General features: G+C 47.6%; 2 protein-coding genes across 4 annotated transcripts; both read left to right on the top strand.

Moving 5' to 3' along the window:
- Positions 1-178: 178 nt before the first annotated feature.
- LOC129600513 (uncharacterized) lies at positions 179-26,514 on the top strand. 3 transcript variants are annotated; one of them, XM_055499068.1, is made up of 3 exons: positions 179-1,065; positions 20,088-21,898; positions 21,986-26,514. In XM_055499068.1, the coding sequence occupies exon 3, from the start codon at positions 22,938-22,940 to the stop codon at positions 25,827-25,829; it is 2,892 nt and encodes a 963-aa protein (XP_055355043.1). In that variant the 5' UTR covers positions 179-1,065; positions 20,088-21,898; positions 21,986-22,937; the 3' UTR covers positions 25,830-26,514. The 3 variants fall into 3 exon arrangements, with proteins under 3 accessions (XP_055355043.1, XP_055355042.1, XP_055355044.1); XM_055499067.1 differs by having other exon boundaries at positions 20,088-26,514; XM_055499069.1 differs by lacking the exon at positions 179-1,065 and adding an exon at positions 13,770-13,885 and having other exon boundaries at positions 20,088-26,514.
- On the top strand, positions 1,939-14,722 carry LOC129600525 (uncharacterized). Its single transcript, XM_055499082.1, has 5 exons — positions 1,939-3,829; positions 4,316-4,970; positions 5,365-5,711; positions 13,800-14,225; positions 14,580-14,722. The coding sequence occupies exons 1-5, from the start codon at positions 1,939-1,941 to the stop codon at positions 14,720-14,722; spliced, it is 3,462 nt and encodes a 1,153-aa protein (XP_055355057.1).
- Positions 26,515-26,651: the final 137 nt, after the last annotated feature.

Below are 26,651 nucleotides of genomic sequence, written 5' to 3'. Positions count from 1 at the left end.
GCGAAAAGTCGTGCGTCGAATTTAATTGCGGCGAAATGTCACACTCCCAAATGTCCGGGTGCGCATTTGGCACATTTGTTACTGGTTCGGGAATGCATTGCGTTTTCTTATTATTTATGGCAGCGATGAGGCTCCGCGCAACGGAGGCCATAGTGTTGTGAGCGGGGGTTCACTAGCGTTCACGCCCGTAACGCTGCGCCACCTGGATTACGTGTCTGTGTTGTGTCTCGCCTCTGATTGGCTGGCTTGAGTTGTGTTAGTGGGCGCGGCTTAGCACGTGCTGCACAGTGTTACACACTGTTGAATTGGCTCTACGATTTGCGATCGAGCTGCGCCGATCACTTGTTGATTTCTGGTCTCCAGACTTTCAATATATTAAAAGTCAGCAATTACGGTGCGACATTTTGTGTTTCCGCATAGCTCGCCATCCAGATCGTATTGCTCGCTCTACGGGATAGATTCCGTTTCTGTCTCCGTCCCTGGATCCATTCTGGATCTAGCATTAGATGGTAGCAGAGCCGACAGCGGTTCTCTGATTGATTTGATTTGTGTCAGGCATATTTGGCCTGTTATCCGACGTGAAACCCGTGACCAGTAAGGCACAGGTCTGTCCTACAGCAAAGCGCACACCACAAGCGGTGCAATTTCCCCCATTGGACGCGGATTTCCAGCTTCGGTTTTCGGTACGGTATCTTCAGCGAAGAACCGTGCTGTTTCCTTAGCTGTGCAAGAGTTCAAGAGTTTCAGTCGTCAGTGTTCCTCGGTGTAGAGTCTTCAGCGAAGACCTACACTGGTGTCACTGATACTCGGCAAGGCTTCAGCGAAGCCTAAGCCGTGGGCCACAAGAGGCGAAGCGCCGAAAGGGGCGCACGGGAAAAGACAGATCAGACTCCTCCAAACTGGTTGTAGAGCACTACTGTTGCTACGGCACAGCCGGCACAGTACTAGACTAATATCGCGAGGCACGCTACGGAACAGCGGCGACGCGGGAGCGGAGTTGGAAGAAGAATCTGGATCATTCGGATCATTTTCCCGTGGAACGTGGAACGGACGGACGGTTAACAGGTAGAAAACCGTTAATAATTACGGGATTGGTTAGACGGTAAAATTTGCAATTTCTATTGGTCCGTTCTGAGCTGAGCATAGACGTAGGCGGAGTTTTGCACACGGTGCGCATGTCTGGCCGTTGACCGTGACGTCAGGCAGATATAGATTTTTAGAGAAGCAACGCTATTGGTTAGTTATCTGAGCTGTGATTGGTCTGAATCTGAACTGAGTAAATTGAATCAGCGGACCAATAGGAATGAAGTAAACAACGTCAATGGGGATTTTCCGCTGAACTTGAGCGTTAATGGGAAATCTGATCTGAGATGAGATAATTGAGACAGAAAGTGACCTTTCGAGTTGAGACAAAGGAAAAGTGACCTTTGATTAAAATCGAGTTAGAAAGTGACCTCTAATAGAATTGAGCTGGAAAGTGACCTTTAACTCGAATTGAGCCGGAAAGCGACTTTTGAACAGAAATTGAATCGAAAAGTGACCTTTACCAAAAAGTTGGAATTGACCAAATTGACTTAGTTAAGTGACCTTCATGATCTGAAAGTGATCAATAGTGACCTTTAACGAAGTTGAAATTGAAGTGAATAGTACAGCGACATCAGCAGCTGTAAGATTTCATTCGTAAACGTGTTCCAACTGTAAAACGGTTTCGGAAGTTTTGTCTAAAGAGTGAACTTCAGGGCAAATCTCTCGAACTTTTTAACGAAAAAGTGACCTTTAAACGGGGCTTAATCGAAATTTTTCAACCGAAAAGTGACCTTTAACAGGGACTTAGAAAAATTTCACAGAACGAAAGTGACCTTTAGGACAATTGAATAAACCATACAATAACGTTTGTGTGAGAACAATTGACAGGGGCGTCAAAGTTATCCGATCAACATGGATAAAGACAAGGAACAACCAACGTCTACCAGCAGTCAGGGAAGCATAAGCTCCCGAAGTTCACAGCAAGGTGCACCAAATCCGTACAAAAAAGACTTGCACACGTACTCGCGTCCAGTTGGACACGAGCGGAACACTCGAGCGCCCAAGGCATTCGAGAAGAAGGATTCGCGAGGCTCTGATAGTACCTATCAGAAGGCGCTCGAGGCGGTCGCCAATCAGGAAAGTTCCAGCGACGACCAGAAGTACACTCCCGCATCTACGACGGGAAGTGAACCGATGAACCAGACAAAGGTCGCTGGGGAGGACAGAACCACAGAAAAGACAGCGGAAGCAGAGGGAGCATCCCAATTGGATGCTACCATCAGTGGAACGAATGAGCAGGATAAAAATGTAAACCTGGCTCAAGCGGAATGGGAAAAGACAAAGGTCACCGAAGAGGAACTTGCTGAACTGAGACTGGATGACCTTACACTCAATGACAGGACTAATGGTGATGACCTTTGGGCAACCCCAATGGTGTCAGATGAATCAAACGAGTCGTATTATACGGATGACGAAACGACGATTAATACGTCGTTCCGGACTGCCATGAAGGAAGCGGACCGAGCAGAAGGGATGACCTCGTTTACGGACATACCTGAACACTTAATTGAACGGACACAGACTGGAAAGGTCATCAATGTTCGATCACCATCACCGAATAGCCCGACAACGACTCTGAGGAAACGTGTGAGCGAATTGGAAAACGAACTTGAAAGCAATGAGCGCCAGGCGGATAAGCGGAAACAGGAATATCGAGAAAGACTGACGACACTTGAGACCCGTCTCTTCGATTTGGAACAGCAACTGGATGACCTCCAAAGTGCTGCAGACGGTTGGAAAGTGAAATACGAAAAACAAAGGGAGATGGCAGAAGAATATTTGAAAATGGTAGATGACAGAGAAATGGAAGGTCACCTCGCAGTCAATGACCTTAACGAAAGTATGTCGGAAGAATCAGCGGAAAGGTCACGACACTTAGTCGAACTGAAGGATGAATGTGACCAGTTACGACAAAAGGTCACCGAAGCCGAAGCTAAAAGAGACGAATACGCGGGTAACTTCGCAGAGGTTACCCAACGATTGTCGAAGCTGGCAGCTGAAACGTTTAAGCTAAGAAACGAACTGAAGTCACGTGACGAAGCCATCAGCATCCTGCAGAATGAGTCGAAAGGTCACCAGAGACGCGCCGACGAGGCGGAAGAGAAAAGAGGGGAAGCAGCCAAAGTGGCACGAGACTTGAGAGATCTCGTAGCCACCGAAGGGGAACGACTTAAGGATGAGATCAAAAAGGTCACTGAGGAAAATAAAAAGGTCACCGAGGACTGCCAAAAAGCCGCAAAGGAAAATCTTAAGTGGCAAAATGAAGCACGCAGATTGGATACAATGGTTACAGTATTGGAACTGAAAGAAAAAGAATGGCAACAACAGATGACCCAACAGAAACAGGAAAACGTAAAGGTCACCAATGAACTTTATGAAATGACAAGAACAGTGATGAATAAAGACGATGAAGTGACCGAAGTCAGGACCCAGCTGAAATCGGCCGCTGAGGAATACCAGAAACTCGAGCGGGAGGTGACTCAACTGGCTGAACACATCAACAAGATGGAACAGGAAAACGAAAAGGTCATGAAGGAAAAAACCTTCCAATTACATGACCATACGCAGAAGGTTAAACAGGAAAACACCGAACTGAGGAGAGAGAGGGAGGAGCTCACCCTAAGGAACAGACGCCTGGAGGACGAGAACAAAGCACTCCAAACGTCAGTCAAGCATAAGGACGAACAACTCCTGCAATATGGAGTGAAGACCGCAACAGTGGAATCACCGCCGCCCAGTTACAGCAAGGCGCATGAAACGGGCACGGGCAAAAGCTTCCATTTTGAAATGCCCTTACGAACCGGCACCGGCAGAGGAAATGTCAAAACAGAACAAGACGGTGAAAAGGTCAAAGATGATAAGGATAAAGAACCACCATCAGGTTATTCACACTCGAGCCGATGCGAACCTTCACAATTCCCCCCACATATCGAAGTCAACGCGTTCATCGACGAAGGGCGACGGGACAGACCCCCTAGTCGGCAGGAGCGCCCGAGGAAATCCCGCTACGCAAAGCAGAGGCGAAACCAAAACGATGATGAGAGCAGCGAAGAAGAAGACAATTTGAGGGGGGGGTTCGCATTAGCGAAAGCACTCGATTCCATGGCTCGGAAAACACCCTTGATGACCTTTGATGGCAGCCGTGACACCGTCAATGGCTGGACAAGATTGGTGAAAGAAACCCAAGATACCTACCAGCTTACTGATAGGCAAATAATGATTGAAATAGCCAGCGCCGTAAAAGGTCCGGCCAAGGGCTGGTTCGAAGGAGAAAAGGACATAGCATCAGAAGACGGAATCGAGTACACGGTAAAAGAATGGATGGATAAATTCAAAGACGAATATGGTGATCGAGACGAAGAAGTCCTAGGCTTACGTGAGGCCTATGCAAGGAAATTCGAACTTGGAAAAGAATCGCTCGACCAGTACTACCAAGCGATGATGCGATTCAAAGCAAAGAGAATCATCACTGAGAAGCAAGCAGTTGGCTTCTTAATTGAGGGATGCAAAGGAGACAATGAACTCTATAAGGCATTGCGCATACAAAAGTGTAAGACGCCGACCGATGTAAAGGACTTTTTCCGACACTGGGCAACAGGAGATGAAAAGTACAAGGCGCCAAAAGGTCAACGTAACCAGGAATACGTGACTATCCGCCAAGGCCAGGTGGAGAATGTACCGCAACAGAGAATGGTAGCTGCATCAGCCCAGCAGCAAATGGAATTTCGCGCGGAAACCCCTGTAAGAGAGGTCACCAAAGAAGTGACCTTTATCGACAGCCAGACGGGACAGCCAATAACATATGCGATGGTGGCGGCGATACAAGCAGCGGCTCAAGTGAGACCTCCACCTCAGAATGTGGCTCCACCGAATGTGGTGATACCGCAACAGGGAATGCCAAATGGCAACTTTGGCGGGAACGGATATGGAAATGGAAATTGGAATGGAGGCCAAGGAAACTTCCAGAATCAAGGTCAAGGTCAAGGTCAAGGCTATCCTCAGCAGAATAGAGGAAATCAGAACAACTTCCAGCAGAATCAAGGGTCACGAACGGAATTTAAGTTCCAAATGATCGACGGATGGGTAGCGAACAATGTGCAAATGTGCCAGTACTGTATGTATGGCAACCATCAGACACAGGGATGCAAGTTCGCGAACACGCCGCCGGATCAGAACCCGAACTTGTTTACCTTCAGAGAATGGCAAAGATTGCGCAACCTGGGCGGTTGGCGCCAAGCAGTGGCGAACGGATATGACCTGGTAACACAATGGTATCAGGCGAAAGCGAACTTTCAACAGCAAGGAAATGGCAATTACGGAAATGGAAACGGCGGCGGCGCCCAGAATAACGGCGGCTACGGCCGTGGTGGCTACGGCCGCGGCGGCTTCAGAGCAAGGGGCAGAGGCTATGGCCGCGGGAATTACGGCGGTAATCGAGGCGGCGGCAACGGAGGTGGCCAAGGAAACTACTACAATGGTGGTGGTGGCGCCCAAAATAATGGCGGCGGCCAAAATAACGGAGGCGGACGGAACGCCAACCAGGCAAACGAAATCGGACAACAACAAGGAAATGTGCAAGGCGCTCAACAAGGAGGTGCGCCAGTTCAGGGAAACGGGCAAGATCAGTAGGCGCCGGTGAGCCTACTGATCGCCCCGACCCGAAACCACCGGATAAAAAGGGAACGGAAAGGTCACTGCAGAACAGTACTGCAGTGAACGTGACCATTGCAACGGCTAGATGGATGCCGTCAGCGCAAAACGGAAGTGGACCGGCTATATGGATGCCGCGACCACAGAAAACGGCTATATGGATGCCGCCACAGCAGCAAAAGGAACTGGTTATCGGGAAACCAGTACAAATGAATCAAAGGTCACCGCAGAATGGTACTGCGAGTGGAAACGTGCAACGGGACCAAAGGTCACCGCAGAATGGTACTGCGAGTGGAAATTGTCGTGATGGTAGCGCGACACTGCGAACAGCGCAGCAAAATGAAAGGTCACCGTATTGCAGCGAAAAGGTGTTAGCTGAACGCCGTGCATTACGCAATGCGAAGATTCAACAAGCAATGCTGAATCAGAGGAAGCCGCAGAATAGCACTACAGAAGAGGATGAAGAAGTGCACCATTCGAAATTCCGAGAGTATATGGAAGAACACGGCATACCGAATCGCCAGAGGTCACTCCCCGTAGGAAAAGTCCAAGTGAAAGGTCGTGGAGCAAGTGCGAACGCTAAAGGTCACGGCGACAGCGTCGTGTTAAAAGGTCAAGAAACAGACCTGACACTGCGAACAGCGCAGCAGAAGAATAGCGAACCGGCACAGCAGAACTCCGACGACTCACTTGTGGATGCAGTAACGCTGCAACGGAAGGAAATATGGCAAAAAGTAGACTACAGACCGAATGGGAATCACGGGATGTGGACACCCGTGACGCCAAAAGCGAAACAGAAAGCGGGAATGTCTCAAGAAGATTACAGGGACATGCAGGAATTGCGAACGCAATATGAGAGAAAACGACTGGAAGAACTGGTTACCGGGAAAGAAAGTAAAAGGTCACCGAACCTTGCTCCAGTATTCAACGCAATTGAATACAAGAATGCACAAGCTGACCTGAATAACCCGCGAAATGCACCGCCGGAACATAAACCGCAAAATTATGGAGAAAAAGTCCCCATACAAAAGCTGTCAAGCGGCGGATTTGTCATAAAGCGCAACGAAAGGTCACAGGACTTAGCGCAAAACGAACAGAGAGGAAGGTTAAATGAAATGGCGCAAATGCAACAGACTAGCGCTGTCGAAAGGTCACGGGACTTATCACAAGCACTGCAACAGGATGCCAATGACAAGTCACCGGCTCGAACGGACGGAATGTCTTCGCAAACCGATCCGACGAAAACGAATAACGAAGTGTCCGCGAAGGTGATTGAATGGATGGCCCAAAAGGGATATGATATGGTTACATACGAAAGGTCACCAGAAGAGAAGAAGGACAGTGAAGTAGATGAATTGAAACGAGCTGACCAAATAACAAATGAAGTCATTGAGAAGTTGCGAGATAAACGAAACGAAAACCGTAAAGAGGAACTAATCCATGAGACGATAAATGAAGTGACTAAAGGTCACGGGGATAGCACAAAAGCAAATTCGCAAGTGCAGAATAATGAAAAGGTCACCAGCGGCAAGATGGCTGCAGAGAAGCAAGCGGATAAGAAAAAACCGCAGAAATTCTACGATGTCCGAACCGACGTGCCACACAGGATTGACAAGTTGAGGGAAATACTGAAAGGTCATAGCACTCCGGCGAAAGGGCAAGTGCTTCCCGATATGGATCCGGGACCAGTATCGTTAATTCCTGTGAAATGTAAGATTCACACACTAAAGATTCAAAACGGAAAACTGCCCAAAAGAATTGAAGCATACACACACGAAGTGAAAGTGGGAGACATAAAGGTCAACGCAATGTTGGACACCGGCGCTGAGACGTCGTTGATCAGCAAACCGTTTTGCGAGACAAATGGACTACATATGCTTCCATTGCCACCAGACAGACTGGTGAAGATAAATGGAATTAGCGGAACGTCAGGATTCATGGTGACGCACTACTGCGTAGCACCGGTGACCTTAAGGAAAAAGACTAGCGAACATTCTTTCTACGTCCGACCGAAGTGTGACGACGTACAGGTGTTACTGGGATTCGACTTCTTAGAGAAGAAGTTCGTACTAATGGATAATGAAGGCGAAGAAGAGAAAGAAGATGACCCGAAACCGATCGCCAAAGTTCAAGTCGGAAAGGTCACCGAACTTGTAAAACAGACGGGGAATGCTCAGACTGATAATAAAACGCTAATCCCAGTACCAGAGGCACCGGGAATCGAGCAGAAAAAGACGGCAAAGAAAGAATTGTCGACATTTGAGCAGTTGAAATTGATCCAATTGGAGATTGAAAACACATTAAACCGGACAATGCTAACACAAAGGGAAGAGAAAAGGTCATCCCAGTACCAGAGGCACCGGGAATGACGAGAGTGCAACAGAACGAGATTAGCCAACGGACAATCCCGGTACCAGAGGCACCGGAGATGAAAAGTGAAAGTGCAAACGTCAAAAAAGTCAATGAAGGGAAAAAGGAACCGCTTGCGCCAGATATGGACGAGGCGATCATATTTCTCCCGGACGGGAGAAGTATGATCGCAGATGACTGTGAGCAAGGAGCCACAGAAAAAGAAAGTGTTGAAAAAGTTAGCCCAGTACCAGAGGCACTGGGAAAGAAAGATGAAAGGTCACCGGCGATAAAAGTACCAGAGCGTACTCCGAATTTCTTCGAACCTCGATCTGCTACCCAACATGAAAGGTCACCAGATAAAGCTAAAGAAGAAGTAACAGAATGCGACCCTCAAAAGGAACCCTTTTTCGAACCGTTGGCTATCAATGACGAAAGGTCATCAACACTTGAAGAGATAGCTGCCACACAGAAAGAAGCGACAGCCGCAGCGAAACAATCACTCGTGCCTGGCATGGAATGGGCAAAGCCTATCCCAGTACCAGAGGCACTGGGAGTAAAATCGGCCAAAGTGGGAAAGGATAAAAAGAGTGAAAGGTTGCGCATATTAAAACGCATAGCTGAAGAAGAACAGATGTTCGCGAGCGAAATCCGCGACAAAGCGCTTGAACGGTTAAAAGGTCACCAACTGAAAAATGAAACAGGGATTATTGAAATATCCTCCGATGAAGCGAGTGTAACAGAAATCGGACAGGAGCAAAAAACCACAACACAAGAGAAGGAGATTGCCAACTCGCAAACCAACCGAAGGATATTAACTCCAGAAGAACGAATGGGGAGTTGCGGACATGGTTACTATGAGGATCCGTGTAGAGTGCAACCACAATGGGAATGCACCGAATGTTGTCAAAACGCCTCCCAAGATGACCTTTCAGAATGGCCGAGATGTAACGCTGCATTAGCAGATCTTAAAGGTCAAGTCCAAAAGAAAACGAAAAGTATCATGAGGACCAATGAAATGTGGAAACCACACATTGAGCGGTATCATTGGAGCAGATATCGGACTTGGCTGTCATGTGTGAAAAATTTCATTACGGGGAGAGGAAAATGGCTGAACCATTGGCAGCAACGTATGGATAACGGAACCCAAGATCCTCTTGACCCGGTATCAACTGAGCGAAAACTTGAAAGAGAGATAGACTCAATGAACGAGGAAGTACAGCTATGGGAAGAAGCGAGGATAGAACTGTTCTGGGACTTCCGCATAAACCATATGTATAAAGGTCAAGGGAGAACAGTTATATTCCCAACAGGACTCGGTACACCGGTATATGAGTCAGTAGTGGTGTTCTGTAAAGCACTAAAAGAAAACGACTGGGACATATTTGATAAATATTGGACGAAATTTGAAGCGGAGATTCCTATATTCGACATAAGGGAAATACGAGAGTTACAAGTAACCCGGAAAAGAAGGTTACCGGGACTGATGGAGAAGAAAAAGGTGACCTTTGCACCAGATCCAGACGGAGTGGACTACCCAGAACGAGGTGGTGACACGTGGTGCATGTATGAAACGATCCCGAGCGATGATTGGGTCACCGAAGAACTGATGGCAAACTGTGTCTTCGTTGGTCCCAAACGACCTAAAGGTTACGAGACGATCCAACAGGATGAAGTTGATAAGGTGACTGTAAAAGATACAGAGAAGGAAGAGCCAGCTAAAGAGATAGCTGAAGGAGGATCGAATGAAACGGAAGAATCACACACATCCGCCTTCAATATCGCACAGATGTTGACAGACAGGGGAGAGATGTGGAAGAAGTTCAAAGAAGAGGTGGAAAGGATATCAAAGGAACAGCAAAACCCAGTAACTGAGGCAAAAAACGGGGAAAGGTCACTCGATAACGGTGAGGAAGGTCCGCCGGTCGAGTTGACCGAAAAGCCATTAATGGGCCTTGAAAAGATTGACGATTTGGAAAGGTCAAAGCAGGTGGAAGAAAGGTCAAACTCTGATCAGTCGGAAAGGTCATCAACAAGAATCCGAGTAGCGAGGAGCCATCCGAGAGTCGCTACACGAAACGGGCGAAAGGCAAAAGAAACGGACAAACCTCTGCTCAAAAATTCGAAAGCGAAAAAACTTAGCGACTCGCGAGAAAACGGAAGTGACCTTTCATCAGATGATGAAGGAGTTGATGAGCGTCCACTTGAAAAGGCTGACAAAGGTCAAGCCGCTGCACAAGAATACGAGAGCAGCGATTCGGACTCGGAATGGACGAGTTCAAGTGATAATTCAACGACTTCGGAAGATTCAGGTGTAAGTGACCTTTCAGAACAAGAGGACTTAATGGATCTAGATGAAGATGACGAAGTGGACGAAGAAAAAGAAAAAGGAATTAAAGTCAGAAGATTGAAAGTGGAAAAGGCTAGAATGTCGAAAGACGTGATTAAAGTCTACAGTGACCAAAGAATTAAATTGAAACCGTCAAACTGCACACGGGTAAAGGTCAAGATGGGAAAATATGCACCGGCTCAAAACAAGTTGATGTTTACACCGGTCCCACAAATCGAAACTGATGTGCAACCGTTGGCGGGAGTGACGGATCACAGAGGGAAATACTTTGAAATCGTCATTGCGAATCACAGTAGCAAATATCAAATTGTGAAGAAGAATCAACTCCTTGGATACGTTGAACCGTATGAACATATGGAAAATGTAAAGGTCAACGCTGGGACAGTAAAGAACGTGCTCGAGGACCCAGAGGTGGACGATACGACGAAAGCTGAACTGACAAAGATAATTGGAAACCTGAAATTAGGACCTGACCTAACTGAGGAACAAAAGAACGACGTGTATAACGCGTTCTGGGAATTCTGGAAGGTCTTACCGACATCAAAGAAACCGTACGGAGATGTGAAAGGGGTCACTCACGTTATCGATACGGGAGACGCGAAACCAGTTAAATGTAATCCGGCCAGAACGAGCTGGACAGGCCGTGAATTTATAACAAAACACATTGAAGAGATGCTGGCACAAGATGTGATTGAACCGTCAGACGCCGAGTGGAGTTTTCCAGTCGTGCTTGCTGTGAAAAAGAACGGCGACGGAACGATGGGAACCAGATTTTGCGTCAACTACATCATGTTGAATAAGTTAACGAGAAAGAACAATTACCCGTTACCGAATCCGGACGAGTTGCTTGATGCGTGTGCAGGCAACAAGTATTACGGAAAAATGGACTTGCAAAGTGGATTCTGGCAGATCCCAATGGATCCAGCGTCAATTAATAAAACGACATTTGTAACGCAAGACGGAATGTACCGATTTAAAAGAATGCCATTCGGAGTTTGCAACGGACCAGCAACATTTCAATTATGCATGGATAAAGTACTATCGAAAGCGAAAAGAAAAGGTTGCGTTTTCGGCTACATTGATGACGTTATCTTCGCCGGAAAAACATGGGCGATCTTCATGCAAAATTTGAGAAACGTCTTAATGAGTCTAGTTGAAGCGGGATTTACAATAAAGCCTACGAAATGCGAATTTGGAATGAGAGAAATGGGATTCCTGGGCCATATACTCAGTGAAGATGGAATCCGAATGGATCCTGAAAAGGTCACCGCGGTCTCAGAATTCAAACGACCTCAAACAGAAAGGCAATTAAGGTCATTCCTCGGACTGGCGAATTATTATCGCAAGTTCATAATGGGATATGCACAGAAGACTTGCCATTTGTATGAACTGCTGAGACAAGATAAGCAAGTAAAGAAAGATTGGACAAAAGTACATGAGGACGAATTCAACAGTTTGAAACAACTACTGTGCGAAGGCCCGGTATTAGCGAAATTTGATCCGGCAAAGCCGACTGTCATTGAATGTGACGCAAGTAAAGAAGGAATCGGAGCGGTATTGTCACAGGATGGACACCCGATCGCATACGCGAGCCGCGTCTTAGACGGAGCAGAAAGAAACTATGGCGTAACGGAACGGGAATGTCTGGCAGTAGTGTTTGCTGTCAGAAAATTCAAACCGTTTATTGATTATGCGGAATTCACCGTAAGAACGGATCACCAGGCGCTGACCAACTTATTGAGGTCAGAAACGAATAAAGTCGGAATGAACCCGCGCCTGACGAGATGGGCGATGGCATTACAAGGTCATCAGTTCAAAATCGAATACAAACCGGGCAAATATTGCGACAATGCGGACGCGTTATCAAGAGCACCAATCGAAGGTCCGACGTGTCAGGAAGAGGAATTTGAGGAGATCCCGAACTTCGAAGATTATAAGAAGGAATTTGATACAAAAGAACCAGCAATTGAAATTGGTCAGTTGTTCTTACAGATGGCAGAACAACGAGAAAAACGATTAAAGGTCACCTCAGCTACGGCGAAGGAGTCGGCTGAAAACGAAGCAAAAGTGAACCGTGCAAAAAGCTGGCTTCCCACCGTTAGTGACTTAAAGGTCACTGGACTTGAAGCGGAATCTGAACCACAAAATGGAAAGGTCACCGGACTTTACGAAACAATGGGAAAAAGAGATGACCTTTGGGAAACGGACAAGGTTGCACAAGCGTTGAACGAATGTCCGATTAAATTGTTAAGATTCCCGAAACAGACGAAGAAGAGGTACAAACCGTTACCACGTTGCAAGGTTATCAAAGACTGGAATGAACTTAGTACGGCGACAATCCGCATCGTTAACTTGCAAGGCGACGAAGAAGAAGAAGATGACTCAAACTTGCAGTTACGCAATAAACAGTTGAAAGATCCCCATCTGGCAATGATAATAGATGAATTGGAACATCTACCAGATGCCGAAACGAGATCGAAATTTGAAGTTCATTACCAGTTGTGGAATGGCATATTATACCGAGTAAAAGATAAGAATGGCAAACTCGAAAGGTCATATGTGGTACCGTTGTCAATGCGAAGAGCGATAATCCACGCATTGCACGATGAGAAAGCGGCAGGCCATTTGGGATTCGAAAAAACACTGTCAGCAATAAGATTGCGTTATTATTGGGACAGAATGAGCACTGACGTGAAGAATTAAATACTCGCTTGCCAAGGCTGCCAATTTCGCAAGACACCGAGGAAATGTCCACCCGGTAAATTACAAGAGATAAAAGTCGGACACCCCTTCTTCCGAGTTTACGCGGATCTGAAAGGACCGTTGTTACCAACGAAGAAACGCGGATATAAATACATAGCGGTGTTCATCGATCAGCTGACGAAATACGTGATTGCCGTACCAATGAAGACGGCTACAGCCAAGGAATTTGCCAAAGTGTTCGTCAAACATGTGATATTGGTACATGGAGCGCCGCACATCCTGCACACGGATCGCGGACGGCACTTCACAGCTGAAGTGTTGACAAAGGTCACCAACGTGTTTAAGATTAAACACACATTTGGAACAGCATATCATCCAGAAGGTCAAGGCCAAGTCGAAAGACAGATGCAGACGATTGCGGATGGCTTGGCGCAATATTTGAAAGCGGGAAACGAAAGGAAGTTCAACAAGTACCTCCCATATGTTATTTCAGCGATGAACAGAGTCGTACACGCCACGACCGGATATTCAGCATATTATATGTTGCACGGCAGAGAAATGACAATGCCGGAAGACGTAGTCACAAAAACGAATATCCCAGATGATTATGGAGCTCCCGATGAATGGGTAGAGACCATGAAAAAGAACTTGATCTTTGCAGAAGAAGTGGCAAAATGCAACATTAAAGATGCTTACGAAAAGAACGCAGAGATATACAACAAGAGGAAGTCAGAACCGAACTTCAAGGTGGGTGACCTTGTGTTGATACGACTTCCGAAGGATACGAAACAAGGAAAGAAAGAAAATCAGTCGGACTTCAAGTCGAAATACGATAAAGTGTGGAAGATCCTCAGTTTCCCGCGAACAAACGAAGCGGAGGTCATTGAACAGAATCCAAAGAAAGAGGCAGACCTGAAAGTGGTCTCAATTGACCGGTTGAAGTTATGGCACCCGCCATTGCCGGACAAAGACGCAGAGCGTCAGTCCCAAAAAGCGACCTTTTTCGAACCACCTCTGCTACCCGAAAAGGAAAAGTCGGAAGAAGATAAACTCAGTGAAGCCGAGCATGCTCCGAAAAACGATACCAGTCAATTTTTCGAACCACGCTCTCTGTTACCTGATACAGGTGGAGATAAACCAAAAAAGAAGAGAGGAAGACCGAGGAAAGAGGATAAAGACTTCGAGACAGCGGTTACGATAAAGTTGAACGCAGAAGCTGGGAATCTGGCGGAAAGGTCACCAGAGACGGGTGACCTTCCTGCCACATTACCGAATCGCCAGAAGGATGGCGAAGTACCAGAGCGTACTTCCAAAAAGGACTCGCAACAATCCTTTTTCGAACCACGCACTGCTACGATGAATGATAATGACCTCATAGAAACGAGAAAAGAGGAGATAGAAGCGGTCAAATCAAAAGCTGAACAATTGGGCCGTGATATAGCGAAAGCCATCGACGAGAGAAAGGTTAAACAGAAGAAAAAGAAACTGACTCCTACAGAATTGTTGACCCAGAAAGGTGAAGTGGAAGATGCGGCCGACAAAGAACTCCTCGATCGGATAACTAAAGGACGCAGAGAAAATTAACCCACACAAACATGAATAAGGGGTTTTACGTCACTAAAAATAGGAGTTGGGAAGGTGTAAAAAGGTCATCACCGTTAAAAGGCTAACCAGTGTTGTTTCATTATTACAGAAGGTAAGCTCAGTTAATGGACAGATTGGAACGACAGAATTCAGAGAATTCGGACTCAGAAAGTATCGGGAACCCATTAAAGACATCCACCCCAAAGAGAATGGAAGGCGAATATGAGTATGACACCTCATATGGTGAAGGGTCGACATCGTCAGTCGGAATGGTACAGAACGAACCAGCCCAAGGAGGTTACTACGGTGGCCCGGGGTATTATACGTATTACGATCCGGGACAATCGACGAGTTATCAAGATACGGTTAGCTGGGTGCACCACGGCTCACTTGCCGGAACCCAGTACTCGGGACAGCCATCAAACGCCCCTTATCAATCGCAACCGGGATCGTATACCCCACTGATGGGACCACCGCAAGCGATGGAACCGGCGAGAATGTTGATGCCGCCACCGCAACAGACTACACCGAGTCGATTTATGGGACACGGAGGATTTGGCGGAATGTTAGCGTCTCCAGCGCAGTCACAAAGGGCGTCGCCAATTTTGCCACCCTTCCCGGAAACAGGAGGTCTGTTGCTGTCGGACATTGGAGCACCGCGCTTGAAAACGCCACAGCAATTGGGAGCGCAGAGACCTCATCGGAACTCGCCACATAAAGGAGGGAGGCGAGGAGGAAATCGGTTCGATTCACCACGACCGCGAGGCGTACTGCCGTCGCTGGGCCCAAATTTGGAGCAGGTCGGACCAGATGGTCTACGGGCAACGCCCCCGGGCGAACCGACGGTGCACGATTACTCACCGAAACTTCCGCTTGACATGAAAGATGACGATGCGCGACTCAATGTGATAGTGGACGATGAAGAAAGATTGACAGCGGCTGATACAGCGGCCATCCAGGATTTCAACCGTATGTGTCGGGACCTTTATAGAATTCATATGCGAGTCGAAGATGAGCATGCATTCTATGGAAGATTAATGAGTCTGGACGCGATCACTGAAGCAGTCCATATCGCGATGAAAGAAAAAACTAAAGTCATCGAAGTTAAACGTAAAGAGTTGGCGATCAGAATCGCCTCGATGAAGCAGTATCATCCGGCTTTAACTCACAGAAAATGGCCACCGATGATTGAGAAGATACAGATATTCCTTAAGACGATTCCTAAAGAAAGGGGACCCTCGACAAGCAGCACAGCGGGGCCATCACGGACATTAGTTGAAGCACCGGTAGGGGAGATGTCAGACAGCGCTCTCCTGGAAACAAAGAGAAAGATCGAGACGGAATTAACCGAACGAGCAGAAAGGTCACGAGCTAGCTCAACCGCAGGATCAGTACGCGGACGTACCGGCTCGGTTACGGAGCCGTCTAGCGGAACCGTAAAAAGCGGAAAAAGAGTAAGGTCACCGACGACAAGCCCAAAAGCAAGTGACAAGAAGGAGCAGCGGACGAAAAAGGTCACGACGAGTAAAGCACCGATTCCAGTGGGCAGAAAGAGTGTACCACCCACGCCGCAGGATCCTGAAGCTGCTTCGGTTCGACTTCCCAAGTGCCGGACTTTTACAGTCAAATATACGGGAACTGATCATAACGAACGAAAGGTCACCGCTCGGATAGTCGATAAAAGAACGAACAAGGAGATCGACTCATACAATCCTCTAGCGGACAAGTCAGTTAAAACTGAAATTGGGGAAAGGGCAAAGACAGAAGTCAATGAGGCGTTACAGTTCATTCCCCCGGAGGAACGTCATAATCCGAGAGTTCTCATTCAAATGATGAAGCACGTGGTGTCCAAAGTTGCGATCGAAGAAAACGCATGGATCCGCATTAAGGTGGGCACAAATGACGACCACTTGGCATACACATACTCAGTGGACGGGAAATTGCTGGCGACAGAGAGAATTCGTCCGAAACTGACAGCAGACCCTGACCAAAATAAACGAACACTAGACGATTACGAGTCAACCCTGAAATATACCGACGGGACGTGCAGAAAGGTGACGCTGACTCTCCACTTCGGCGACGGAACAACGGATTGTTTAACCGCAGTAATCGTTGACCCGATTACAGGAGATCCGATTCCATATGCCCCATGGGACGCGTCAGAAGAGAGCGCTGAACACGCCAATCGGGCAGCACTTGAACAGCTGTGGAACTTGATACCAGTAAGCGAACGTCAAGATCCTTTGATTCAAGCGAACACGCTGATCAGCATGATGCGACATCGAGCGGAGCTAGACGAAGCCCATTTTCGACTCACAAGAAAGACGGAAAATGGAGCGTACAAAACGGTGTTTTATGACGCGAAGAAAAACCCTTTGTGGGAGATCGTCACACAGGGACAGACGGTCGAAACACCGCATTTGGAAATTCAGACCCAAAACCCGGCACAAGAAAGTGGAGCCGGAGAGATGGCAGAGGCTTCCGTAGCCAAAGTGGCAAGAACGGAGAGTACCCGAAGACCATCGAAACAGGACGAATCAGAAGAGGAGGAAGCTTACGATGATTCGGCAGAGGAACAGACCGACGAAGACGACGACATGGCTGAGGAAGATAATCAGCCTCCGAAAGTGGTCGTTAAACCGAGGAAAACGCCCAGATTAGAAGAAGCCATGAACCGTGAGAAGGTCAAGAAAGGTGACTTTCTAAAGAAACGAAAGGAAAAGGAAGATAAGAAGAAGAAGAGCGGTGATGAAAGCGAGAGCACAAGCACCCGGAGAAAAAGGGAGGAGAGAAATAAGAAGGACGAACCGTCGTCTCATGATGTTGAAATATTAGACGAACCAGTCGGTGAAGCGGAAGAAAGGCCATCCATACCTATTATTCCGAAGAAATTTGTTATCGAATCGGCTACATCAAAGTCAAAGGTCACCGAGCCTGAGCCGTCAACATCCAAAGGAAAGGTCATAGCTGTGAAACAGATCGTCCCAGTGGTTATCTCGGCATCCACTACGAAGGAGCGTAGGGAGAAAGGCAAGCGTGAGAAGGCAAAACGAGAAACGTCTCGTGAATCAGAAGCTTCGGAATCCAGCCTCCCAAGTACTTCAAAGATTAGTGCGAGGTCACACACGGACCCGAAAACAAACAGATCAAGAACCGTAGAACCAGGAAGCCTAGCGGAGGCTCTTGAAAAAGGGAAAAAAGCAAAAAGCGAACCCGTCAAAACGAAAAAGAAAGGGAAAGAAGCCATGAAAATTGACGCATTGACAATGGTTAACTATATCGAACCGGACGGTGACAGTGAACTTGACTACTCGGGGGATGAAGCGGAATTTGAAGATCCCGATAGCGATAATTTGACCACGATTGACGAAATTATTGATGCGTTCGATGGAGCGGAGAAGAATTTTACACGGATACGAACGACATCAGTAACATCAAAATTTAGAACGGGCTTAAAGAGATATTTGAGAAAAGAAATGCACCGTAGCTTCACCAAACAGAAGTTCGATGTGGTGTTGGAATACGCACGGAACGCGGGAAAACTCCTTCAGAAACATCCGAATTTTGCGTATAAGGCTAAGCTATTCAGACCATCCAGTTCGGACAAGTCGCTGACGACTCCAAATGAAGATAGCTCAATGCGAGTAGAAAGGGCAATCGCGGGAATGACAAGCCCGTTGGGGTCAACAAGTCACCGCATCAGCCAATACATCAATGCCGTTTGGAATGACGGAAAAGGGATGATTAAGGAAATCGACACAGCAACTGAACGTGTATTGCCAAGGCTGATAAAACAGAATATCCTGTCAACAACGAACGCACATAAAGGATATCCGATCCGATACACGAGGGTAGGCCTGATACCGCCGGAAAAACAAGTCCATTGTACCATGTCCGACAGTCAGGAGATGGATAAAGTGCCATCGAGTGGAGATCCAACAACTCCCATATTGAATCGGATCGCGCAATTAACAGCTGAAGAAGAAGCCGCTCAGGCTTCTTCTAAGAAAACGACGAAAAAGAAAGGACCAATGGACGTGGAATCGGGGGAGAGTGACGACGACGCCTCTGTCCCAACGCCTTTGGAAACGGCGACAGAAAAGCCTAAAGGTCAAGAGACACCTGTAACCGCGACAGAAGAAACTCAACCGAAAGGTCACGAGACTTCAGAAAAAGGGGAGAAAGAAAAGGTCATGCTCCCAATGGACAAGGCAGCGGCAGAAGCAGAAGCTGCATCTGCGCGACAGGTGTACCAGAAATCATTGTTCACACCATTGAAGGAGGCTTTTGAGAAAGAGCGGCCGAAGTCAGCAGATGAAGTGGGAGGTCACGAGACTTTACCACAGAAGGAGAAAGCCGATGAACCGAAATCTGCTCAGTCATCATCTGGCTCGCTGGCAAAACTGCGGATTGATGAAACGGAAATAACTGACCCAACGGACTCGGCAATATCCCCCCAGAAACCGGAGACTAGCGTATAAAAACAAAAGAGCCGACAGATTACACGCTAGGCGCGCCGTTGGATGTGACTAATCGGACATGGGGCGAAGTCCAGGTTGCACTCCAGAATATTAGGGAAGGCGAAATGCTTGGCGCAGACTTGAAGAGACAAGTTGCTGAAAATTCGAATGGAAGGTCATCACTCAGCATGACCGAACGGGTCTTGAAAAGAGCATATAAGGAAGGAAAGTTGGGATGCAAATATAACAAGGACAACAAAGTTATTTACTACCTTCCGAAACAGGGCACGGACCGCACGCCCAGGCTGAAAATGGAATTGGAAGTCTGGAAAATAGCCATCACAGATGTGGCCTTGGACGCCATCGGTGGTACCAATGGAGTGTCATGGAATGACCTTTCGAACTTCATGGCCGTCCATTATGAATTGGGAGAATTGAATATTGAGAACGATAAAGAATGGATCAAGAATGCCGTTGAAGCATTGATCGCAGATGAAGTGCTTCACATTAACCAGGACGGCCGAGTTGACTTCAAGCCGTATAACCCACCGGCGAAAGAATCTGAATGAAGGGGACGAGTGTAATATGCAGCGAGTAATGAACCCTGCATATTACATAAAAAGCATAAAACAGTTAAAAACGAATGAGAAAAGTTTTACGGAAAATTGAAAGTGAAAAAGTCAATTCGATTGATAAGACTAATAGAAAAGGTCACAGTAGTCAGAAAGTACTGATAACGTGAGAAAGGTCACCACGTTACAGTGATAGAAAGGGCAGCAGGAGCTAGGAAAGTCCCAGCTCAGTAACGGAATAGGCGTAAAAATGCTAGAGAAGCCTTGATAATGGATAAGATGGAAAAGATTAACGTGGAAAGGTTATTATGATGGATTGTTTTCTGATTGCAGATTCAAAACGGAGAAAATGGCACAGAAAGGTCACGCCACTCCTAAAAGCGCAGGACCCGCGTCGGAGATAAACAGATCTACGGGCTATAACCCAAAGTGTCCGGACTGTTTACGGAATAACAGAAAAGTCGACAAGAAGTTCCCGTGTTACACTTGCGTTCACAAGTTGGGAGACCCACACATTGTTTCACTTGTGGGACTTATGGAAGCTAAACGGGGAAACATGGATGTTTTTCGAAACCTCATCAGCGCGAGGAATTACGGCAGCATCCCAGTGGAAGAGCGAATGTTACTAGAGGATCGATACCGGGAGGCGATCCAGAATAACGAAAGCGGTTGGGACGAGACTTTGGAGCCGCTGAAATGCCCGCAAACAGATGCATACCGTAAGAAGTTTGAGGAGGATCAGGAGAAGATGCGACGACAACAGCTGGAGGATGAACTCCGGGCGAAGATCAATGCGGCGAATCAGAAGGCGAGCGAACAGGCCGCACGAGAGGCGCTGCCCAATTCATCGAGCTCAGCCGTACCCACAGCGAGTCACAACGACGATGAAGCCCAGTTGACACGCCAGTCCCTGATCATCCAGATTGACACGCTGACAAGCGATCCGGCCGCCATGCAACAGGAATTATTTGATGCGCTGTTGCGAGAAAAGCTGAGACTACAGAAAGGTTGGAAATTTGTCAATACCTGGGGATCGAATATGACTCGGTTGAAGCAAATAAGATCGGCACCATAATGCGCCAGTTACGTCAATTTTTATTTGATTCGGGCTATGCGAAAGAAATCAAAGAAGGAGTGGAACAAGGAAGTTTCCGTCAACTATACATTCCCCGCGACTCAGCAAGAGATTGTTACCTCCCTATCCGACGAAACGGATTACATAGCCTGTTGGATCTGAATCTGTTGGACGTGCCACTGGATACGACTGACCCAGTCGGGATGACACAATTTTACTATAGAGATTATCCCGAACGACAAGAATATGTGGCTCAGTTTGTTTTACGACACGTGAATCCAGCCTTCAAGTTGCTTGCAGCAAGAGCATCGATCGGATTACAAGTGGATCCTAAAGACCATGCCGCAAAAAGGATGGGGCAAAAGGTTTTTGCTGCGAGATTGGCACATTATAAGACACATAACCAGTTGGTGTCCAATACCATGAAGGACGATATCCCACTACTCTTCCGACCTCACGTGGCGAAATTGGGCGAACCTATGGAACATGTTGGAATAGCCCATACGGCAAGAAAGGCACTGAAAAAGTGTAAGATACGAATGGAAAAGGGTAATCTTACACAACGCCACGCCTCCCAGGTAGAAGAGAGGATTAATAAGATCAAAGACACCATGGGAAGTGACTACGTCGAACCTTTTGACGGAGTCGAAATGTACATTGACGAATTCCTTGTGAAGAAAAGTGACCGACGCCCGGAACGCGCTCCTAACCAGATAGGACGGCGTGGCCTAAGAAACCAGCAACTCCGCGATAACCTCGCTGACGTGCAACAGAGATTGGCGGATGACCCTAACAGCCGGAGACTCCGGCTAGAAGAAAATGACGCACGCCACCGGGTAGAGGCGGTTAAACGCAGTCGCCAAGGGAAAGGTCGTGGTCAGCGAGAAGTTGACCCGGAAAAGGTCATGGCAGTTGATTCCACGGAACCAGTTGACCGAACGTCTGACCGCAATCAACCGGAAAGTTCTAAGAAGCGCCCGCCAAGAGATGGCGAGGACGATTCAAATGAAATGGAATAGTGTTGATCGTCAGGATCACACTATTAAAAAGGCGTCTACGGCATATGTCGGTACGTCAGAAAAATGAAACAGGGTGTTGTATAAAAGGGCGTTATGACTTGTTTACATAAACTGTATTCATGTATTGTTGTTTTCAGCGTTTATAGCACAGAATTGCCTAAAAGAAATCATGTGGAGCATCTAATTGGGGTAAACTTGATGCGGCAGCCAGCCGGCCCCAACGGAGTTGCTACGGCAATTAGCCGGCTCTCCTCCTTAAGCGATTCAGTGTTATAAATTTTCAAGAGAAACTACGGCAATCAAGCCGGATCTCTTGAATACGAAAAAGGGCCACAAGCGGCGAAAAACAGAAAGACAACAGGTGGAAATATTAATGAGGTAAACTTGATGCGGCAGTTAGCCGGCCTCATTAGAGTTGCTACGGTAAACTATGCCGGCAATCTCTCTGAGTGACCCAGTATTACAAATCAACGAGAGAAATAGCGGTAACCAAGCCGGATCTCTCGTACCGAAGTTGGGCCACAAGCGGCGAACAAGAGTAAAAGATTTAATGTGGAAGCGTCATGGGGTAAATTTAATGCGGTAGCAAGCCGGCCCCATCAAAGATGTTACGGTAAACTCTGCCGGCACTCTGGCCGCTCGAGGCATATTGAAGTTGGATGTGCGACAGAAAGGTCAACTTAAAAGTTTTACCAGGGAGGCAAGCGAAGAAATGCTTGAAAGTCGGCAAAAATCGGCTAAGTTCCTCCATGACCTTTACCGGAGATTTGAAGAGAAGATGGATGACCTTTGGGATCACTATTTCCCAACAGAGTCATCGTATTGGAATTTAAGTCGCATGACCTTTTGGGACCATTAACCCATAACGAGTCGCACATCTCAACGGATCATCTCAACAAAGGATGACCTTTATCAGGGAGGAAGCGAACTACGCTTGTCTATATGACGTCCCTCCATGACCTTTAGTGGATCTCATTTTGAAGTCGTACAATTGATACGCACCTTATTCCAAAGATGAAGCACTAGTACTAAATCTAAAGTACTAAATAAAGTACTAAATCTAAATGGTTATAAACTGGATTATTGCGAATGCCGACGCAGAACATTAATAATTTCATCTGTGAATTATGCGGAAAAGTTTGTGCAACTGCTCATGGGATCGGAAAACACCGTGATAGTGGAAAATGCAGAGAAGCACAGGCCAGAAATCTACGTAGCGAACCCGCGATCCCCTCAGCATCCCGCCAAGCCATCTCTCCAGAAGAAAAGCTAGAGGACACACTCTCTCGCTTAAGGCGGACTAACCCCATTCTCCCGCGTGTTCCAGTTGGTGCCAGAGATGCGTGTGCAGATGCTTTTGCGGAATTGTTATTCGCATGCTGCGCCAAAAACGATATCGGTGCATGGAGCGACTTGATCCTTTTCGCACCGAATATCCTAACAGCTCCTCCTACGAAATCAGGCAAAGGGCCATCGCTCGCTACATCGGTCAAACGGAATTTGACAGGAAGACAGTCGGACACTGCTCCCCCTCTGGGAAAGAAGCAGCAGAAACCTAAAGCAGCACCGGCAGTCAAGGCCAAGTTAGTGAACGCCAAATTAGAATGCGGGTCGATAGGGAGAGCGATGAACATCCTTGTGTCCCAAGAAACCATCGCTCCTCTATCAGATGAAGTTATCGCGACTTTAAAAGAGAAGCATCCAGGTCGACCCGTTGACCTGGATGATACGGTGCGTATCGTCGACGTGGCTCCAGCTGACGTAACACACAGAGAACTGCTATCTGCTGTTGAGTCGTTTGATTCAGGTACATGCCCAGGCCCCGATGGACTACGCGCGGACCACCTGAAGGATCTGTTGTTCACTCAGGGGGAAACCCGCCGCAAGTTACTGGATGCCCTGGTTAAGTTTGCCGACCATGTATTGAAGCGGGAAATCCCAGCGGAGGCAAGGACCATTTTCTTCGGGGCAAACTTGTTTCCCTTTGTGAAACCTAACGGCGGCATTCGCCCCATTGCCTCTGGATGCACACTACGCCGCCTAGTCGCAAAAATCGTGTGTTTTCGGTTGACGGAAGAAATGGGAAATTATTTCCGACCCATCCAGTTTGGTTTCGGCACTAAGAAAGGAGCGGAAATAGTGGTGCACAGCGCCAGAGAATTTTTGGAAACGTCGTCCACAAAGCCACGAGCATTTGTTAAGTTCGATTTTACTAACGCATTTAATACAGTCCGGCGAGACAAGTTGTTAGCCAAAGTTTTTGAGCGGATCCCAGCGTATTATAATTTCGTTCATTCAGCCTACGGTGACAGCACAACTTTGTTTTGCATTTCCCCTAATAGTGGAATCACCATTCCCTCGGCTTGCGGTGTGCAGCAGGGAGACCCCTGCGCACCTATGTACTATGGCCTACTGACGCAGGATGTCTCTTCCCAGAGTGAAGCCGCAATTAACCTCTGGTATTTAGATGACGGTGTTTCCGCAGGAGATCCGCAAGCGGTGAAAGACACTCTGGTAAACATCCAAGGAGCAGCCGCCACAGTCGGATTGCAGTTAAACACGGCAAAATGCGAGCTGTACGTGGACGGCGGAACCGTCGATGAACGGCAGACCGTGATTCAGTCCTTTTTGAACGCTGCACCGGATATCCGACTTTCGAAACCCGAAGAACTGGAACTGCTGGGTTCTCCTCTGCTGAACGAAGCTGTTTCGGGCGCGTTGATGAGGAAGGTCGGTCAAGCACAAGTGCTTGCCGACCAGCTCGGTATATTGCCTTCACATCAAGCGCTGTTTCTACTTAAAAACTGTTTGTCGCTGCCGAAATTATTGTATCTCCTTAGAACCTCACCCTGCTGGCAGTTCCCGGAAGAATTGAAGAAATTTGATGAAGTCATCAGTGCGAAAACAGAACAGCTGACCAATGTGGCAATGATCAGCTCAGTCTGGACACAAGCCTCGCTACCTACAAAATTTGGAGGCCTGGGACTGGTCTGTGCAGCGGACGTCGCGTTAGCTGCCTATGCCGCATCGGTTCACGGAGCGGCCGACATGGTGTGCTGCATTACGGGCAACGCCTCTATGAAAGAAAGGACCAACCAGCTAACCGAAGTGTGGAGTGGACGTTATTCCCTGGAACCCCCGCGGATGGAAAGCCGACACCTTCAGTCGGCCTGGACAGCACTGCAACATACCCAGATAGCATCCCGCATGATGGAGAATGCCGACGTATTTACCTCTGCTCGCCTGTTGGCTGCATCCTCACCGGAATCGCGTGCCTGGTTGTCTGCTTTGCCGGTAACAATATTTGGAAATTTACTGGAGGATGCCCACTTACGAATAGCCGTGGCGCGCCGGCTGGGAGCTCCAGTATGTCAGATGCATGTGTGTCGATGCGGCAGCACCGTGGACAGTCTCGGACACCATGGCCTGGTTTGCAAGCTGGCGAAAGGAAGGCTCGGTGTCCACGCCGTTCTGAATGAAGCAACTAAGCGGGCTTTGACTTCGGCAAAAGTGCCTTCCTCACTCGAGCCGGTGGGCTTAGACAGAGGCGACGGAAAGCGGCCCGACGGAGTGACAGCTTTCCCGTGGAAGAATGGAAAGCCGCTAGTGTGGGATGTTACCGTGGCAGACACTTTTGCCCAAACTTACATCGGCCAGACGTCCAGAGCGCCGGGGAGTGCAGCGGAAATACGGGAAAACCGAAAGTTAGGAAAGTACAGCGGGCTGGCAGATCGCTACGTTGTTCAACCGCTGGCGTTCGAAACTACGGGAACATTCGGACCGCTGACGAAGAAGTTCTTTAAGGATTTGTCGAGAAAGATCTGTGACTGTACAGGCAACCCTCGCTCAGGGGAGTTTTTGCGTCAGAAAATAGGTATCGAGATTCAGCGAGGAAATGCAGTATCTGTTCTCGGTACTTTTAGTGACATGGTGGAGAAGGAGGATGTGTATTTTGCCTTCAAATTAGCTAAACGGCAATGAATGTCAAGGATTGTTGTTTTTGTTACTTGTGTAATACGCTATGTAATTCAATAAAGCCGACTCGGAAGATGAAGCAGTATTTCTAAGTCGTACTTGATACGCAAATTGATTCTCAAGCGGATGTGATGAAAAGTCGCACTACACGTGCGCATGTTGCTCAAGCGGAGCGAAGTGGCTCAAATTGGAGCGGAATTGGACCAAAAAGTTTTTAACGGTTGACGGGGATACCTGTGACCTTTATGAGTGGAGGATCCTAGTCTACGGAATTTTGATAAACTGCATCTGTTGATCTGTTTAACTGTTGATCTGTTTTGTATTAGAATTAATATGGAATAGTATTTTGATACAGATCTCTTTATTTCACATTGTGCATTTGGACGGAGCGGAGCTCGGCATCCCCCCAGAGGCATGTGAGCGGGGGTTCACTAGCGTTCACGCCCGTAACGCTGCGCCACCTGGATTACGTGTCTGTGTTGTGTCTCGCCTCTGATTGGCTGGCTTGAGTTGTGTTAGTGGGCGCGGCTTAGCACGTGCTGCACAGTGTTACACACTGTTGAATTGGCTCTACGATTTGCGATCGAGCTGCGCCGATCACTTGTTGATTTCTGGTCTCCAGACTTTCAATATATTAAAAGTCAGCAATTACGGTGCGACATTTTGTGTTTCCGCATAGCTCGCCATCCAGATCGTATTGCTCGCTCTACGGGATAGATTCCGTTTCTGTCTCCGTCCCTGGATCCATTCTGGATCTAGCATTAGAGTGTCATCTTGTCAGAGGAATCACGGGATCGTAGACAGCGCGGGCGTGGCCAGTCTGCCGTA

The sequence above is a fragment of the Paramacrobiotus metropolitanus genome, unplaced genomic scaffold, assembly GCF_019649055.1.
Source record: "Paramacrobiotus metropolitanus isolate TYO unplaced genomic scaffold, Prichtersi_v1.0 Parri_scaffold0000181, whole genome shotgun sequence".
Classification (NCBI taxonomy): Eukaryota; Metazoa; Tardigrada; class Eutardigrada; order Parachela; family Macrobiotidae; genus Paramacrobiotus; species Paramacrobiotus metropolitanus.
This window is presented reverse-complemented; position numbering and strand designations above follow the sequence as displayed.

What these genes read in the sequence shown, in the direction of transcription:
- LOC129600525 (XM_055499082.1), top strand. Translation starts at nt 1,939, where the DNA reads ATGGATAAAGACAAGGAACAACCAACGTCTACCAGCAGTCAGGGAAGC. An exon ending in ATCACCGCCGCCCAGTTACA is followed by an intron (nt 3,830 to 4,315) that starts GCAAGGCGCATG and finishes TGATTGAAATAG; the next exon opens with CCAGCGCCGTAAAAGGTCCG. An exon ending in CCACCGAATGTGGTGATACC is followed by an intron (nt 4,971 to 5,364) that starts GCAACAGGGAAT and finishes CAATGGTATCAG; the next exon opens with GCGAAAGCGAACTTTCAACA.
- LOC129600513 (XM_055499068.1), top strand. Translation starts at nt 22,938, where the DNA reads ATGCCGACGCAGAACATTAATAATTTCATCTGTGAATTATGCGGAAAA.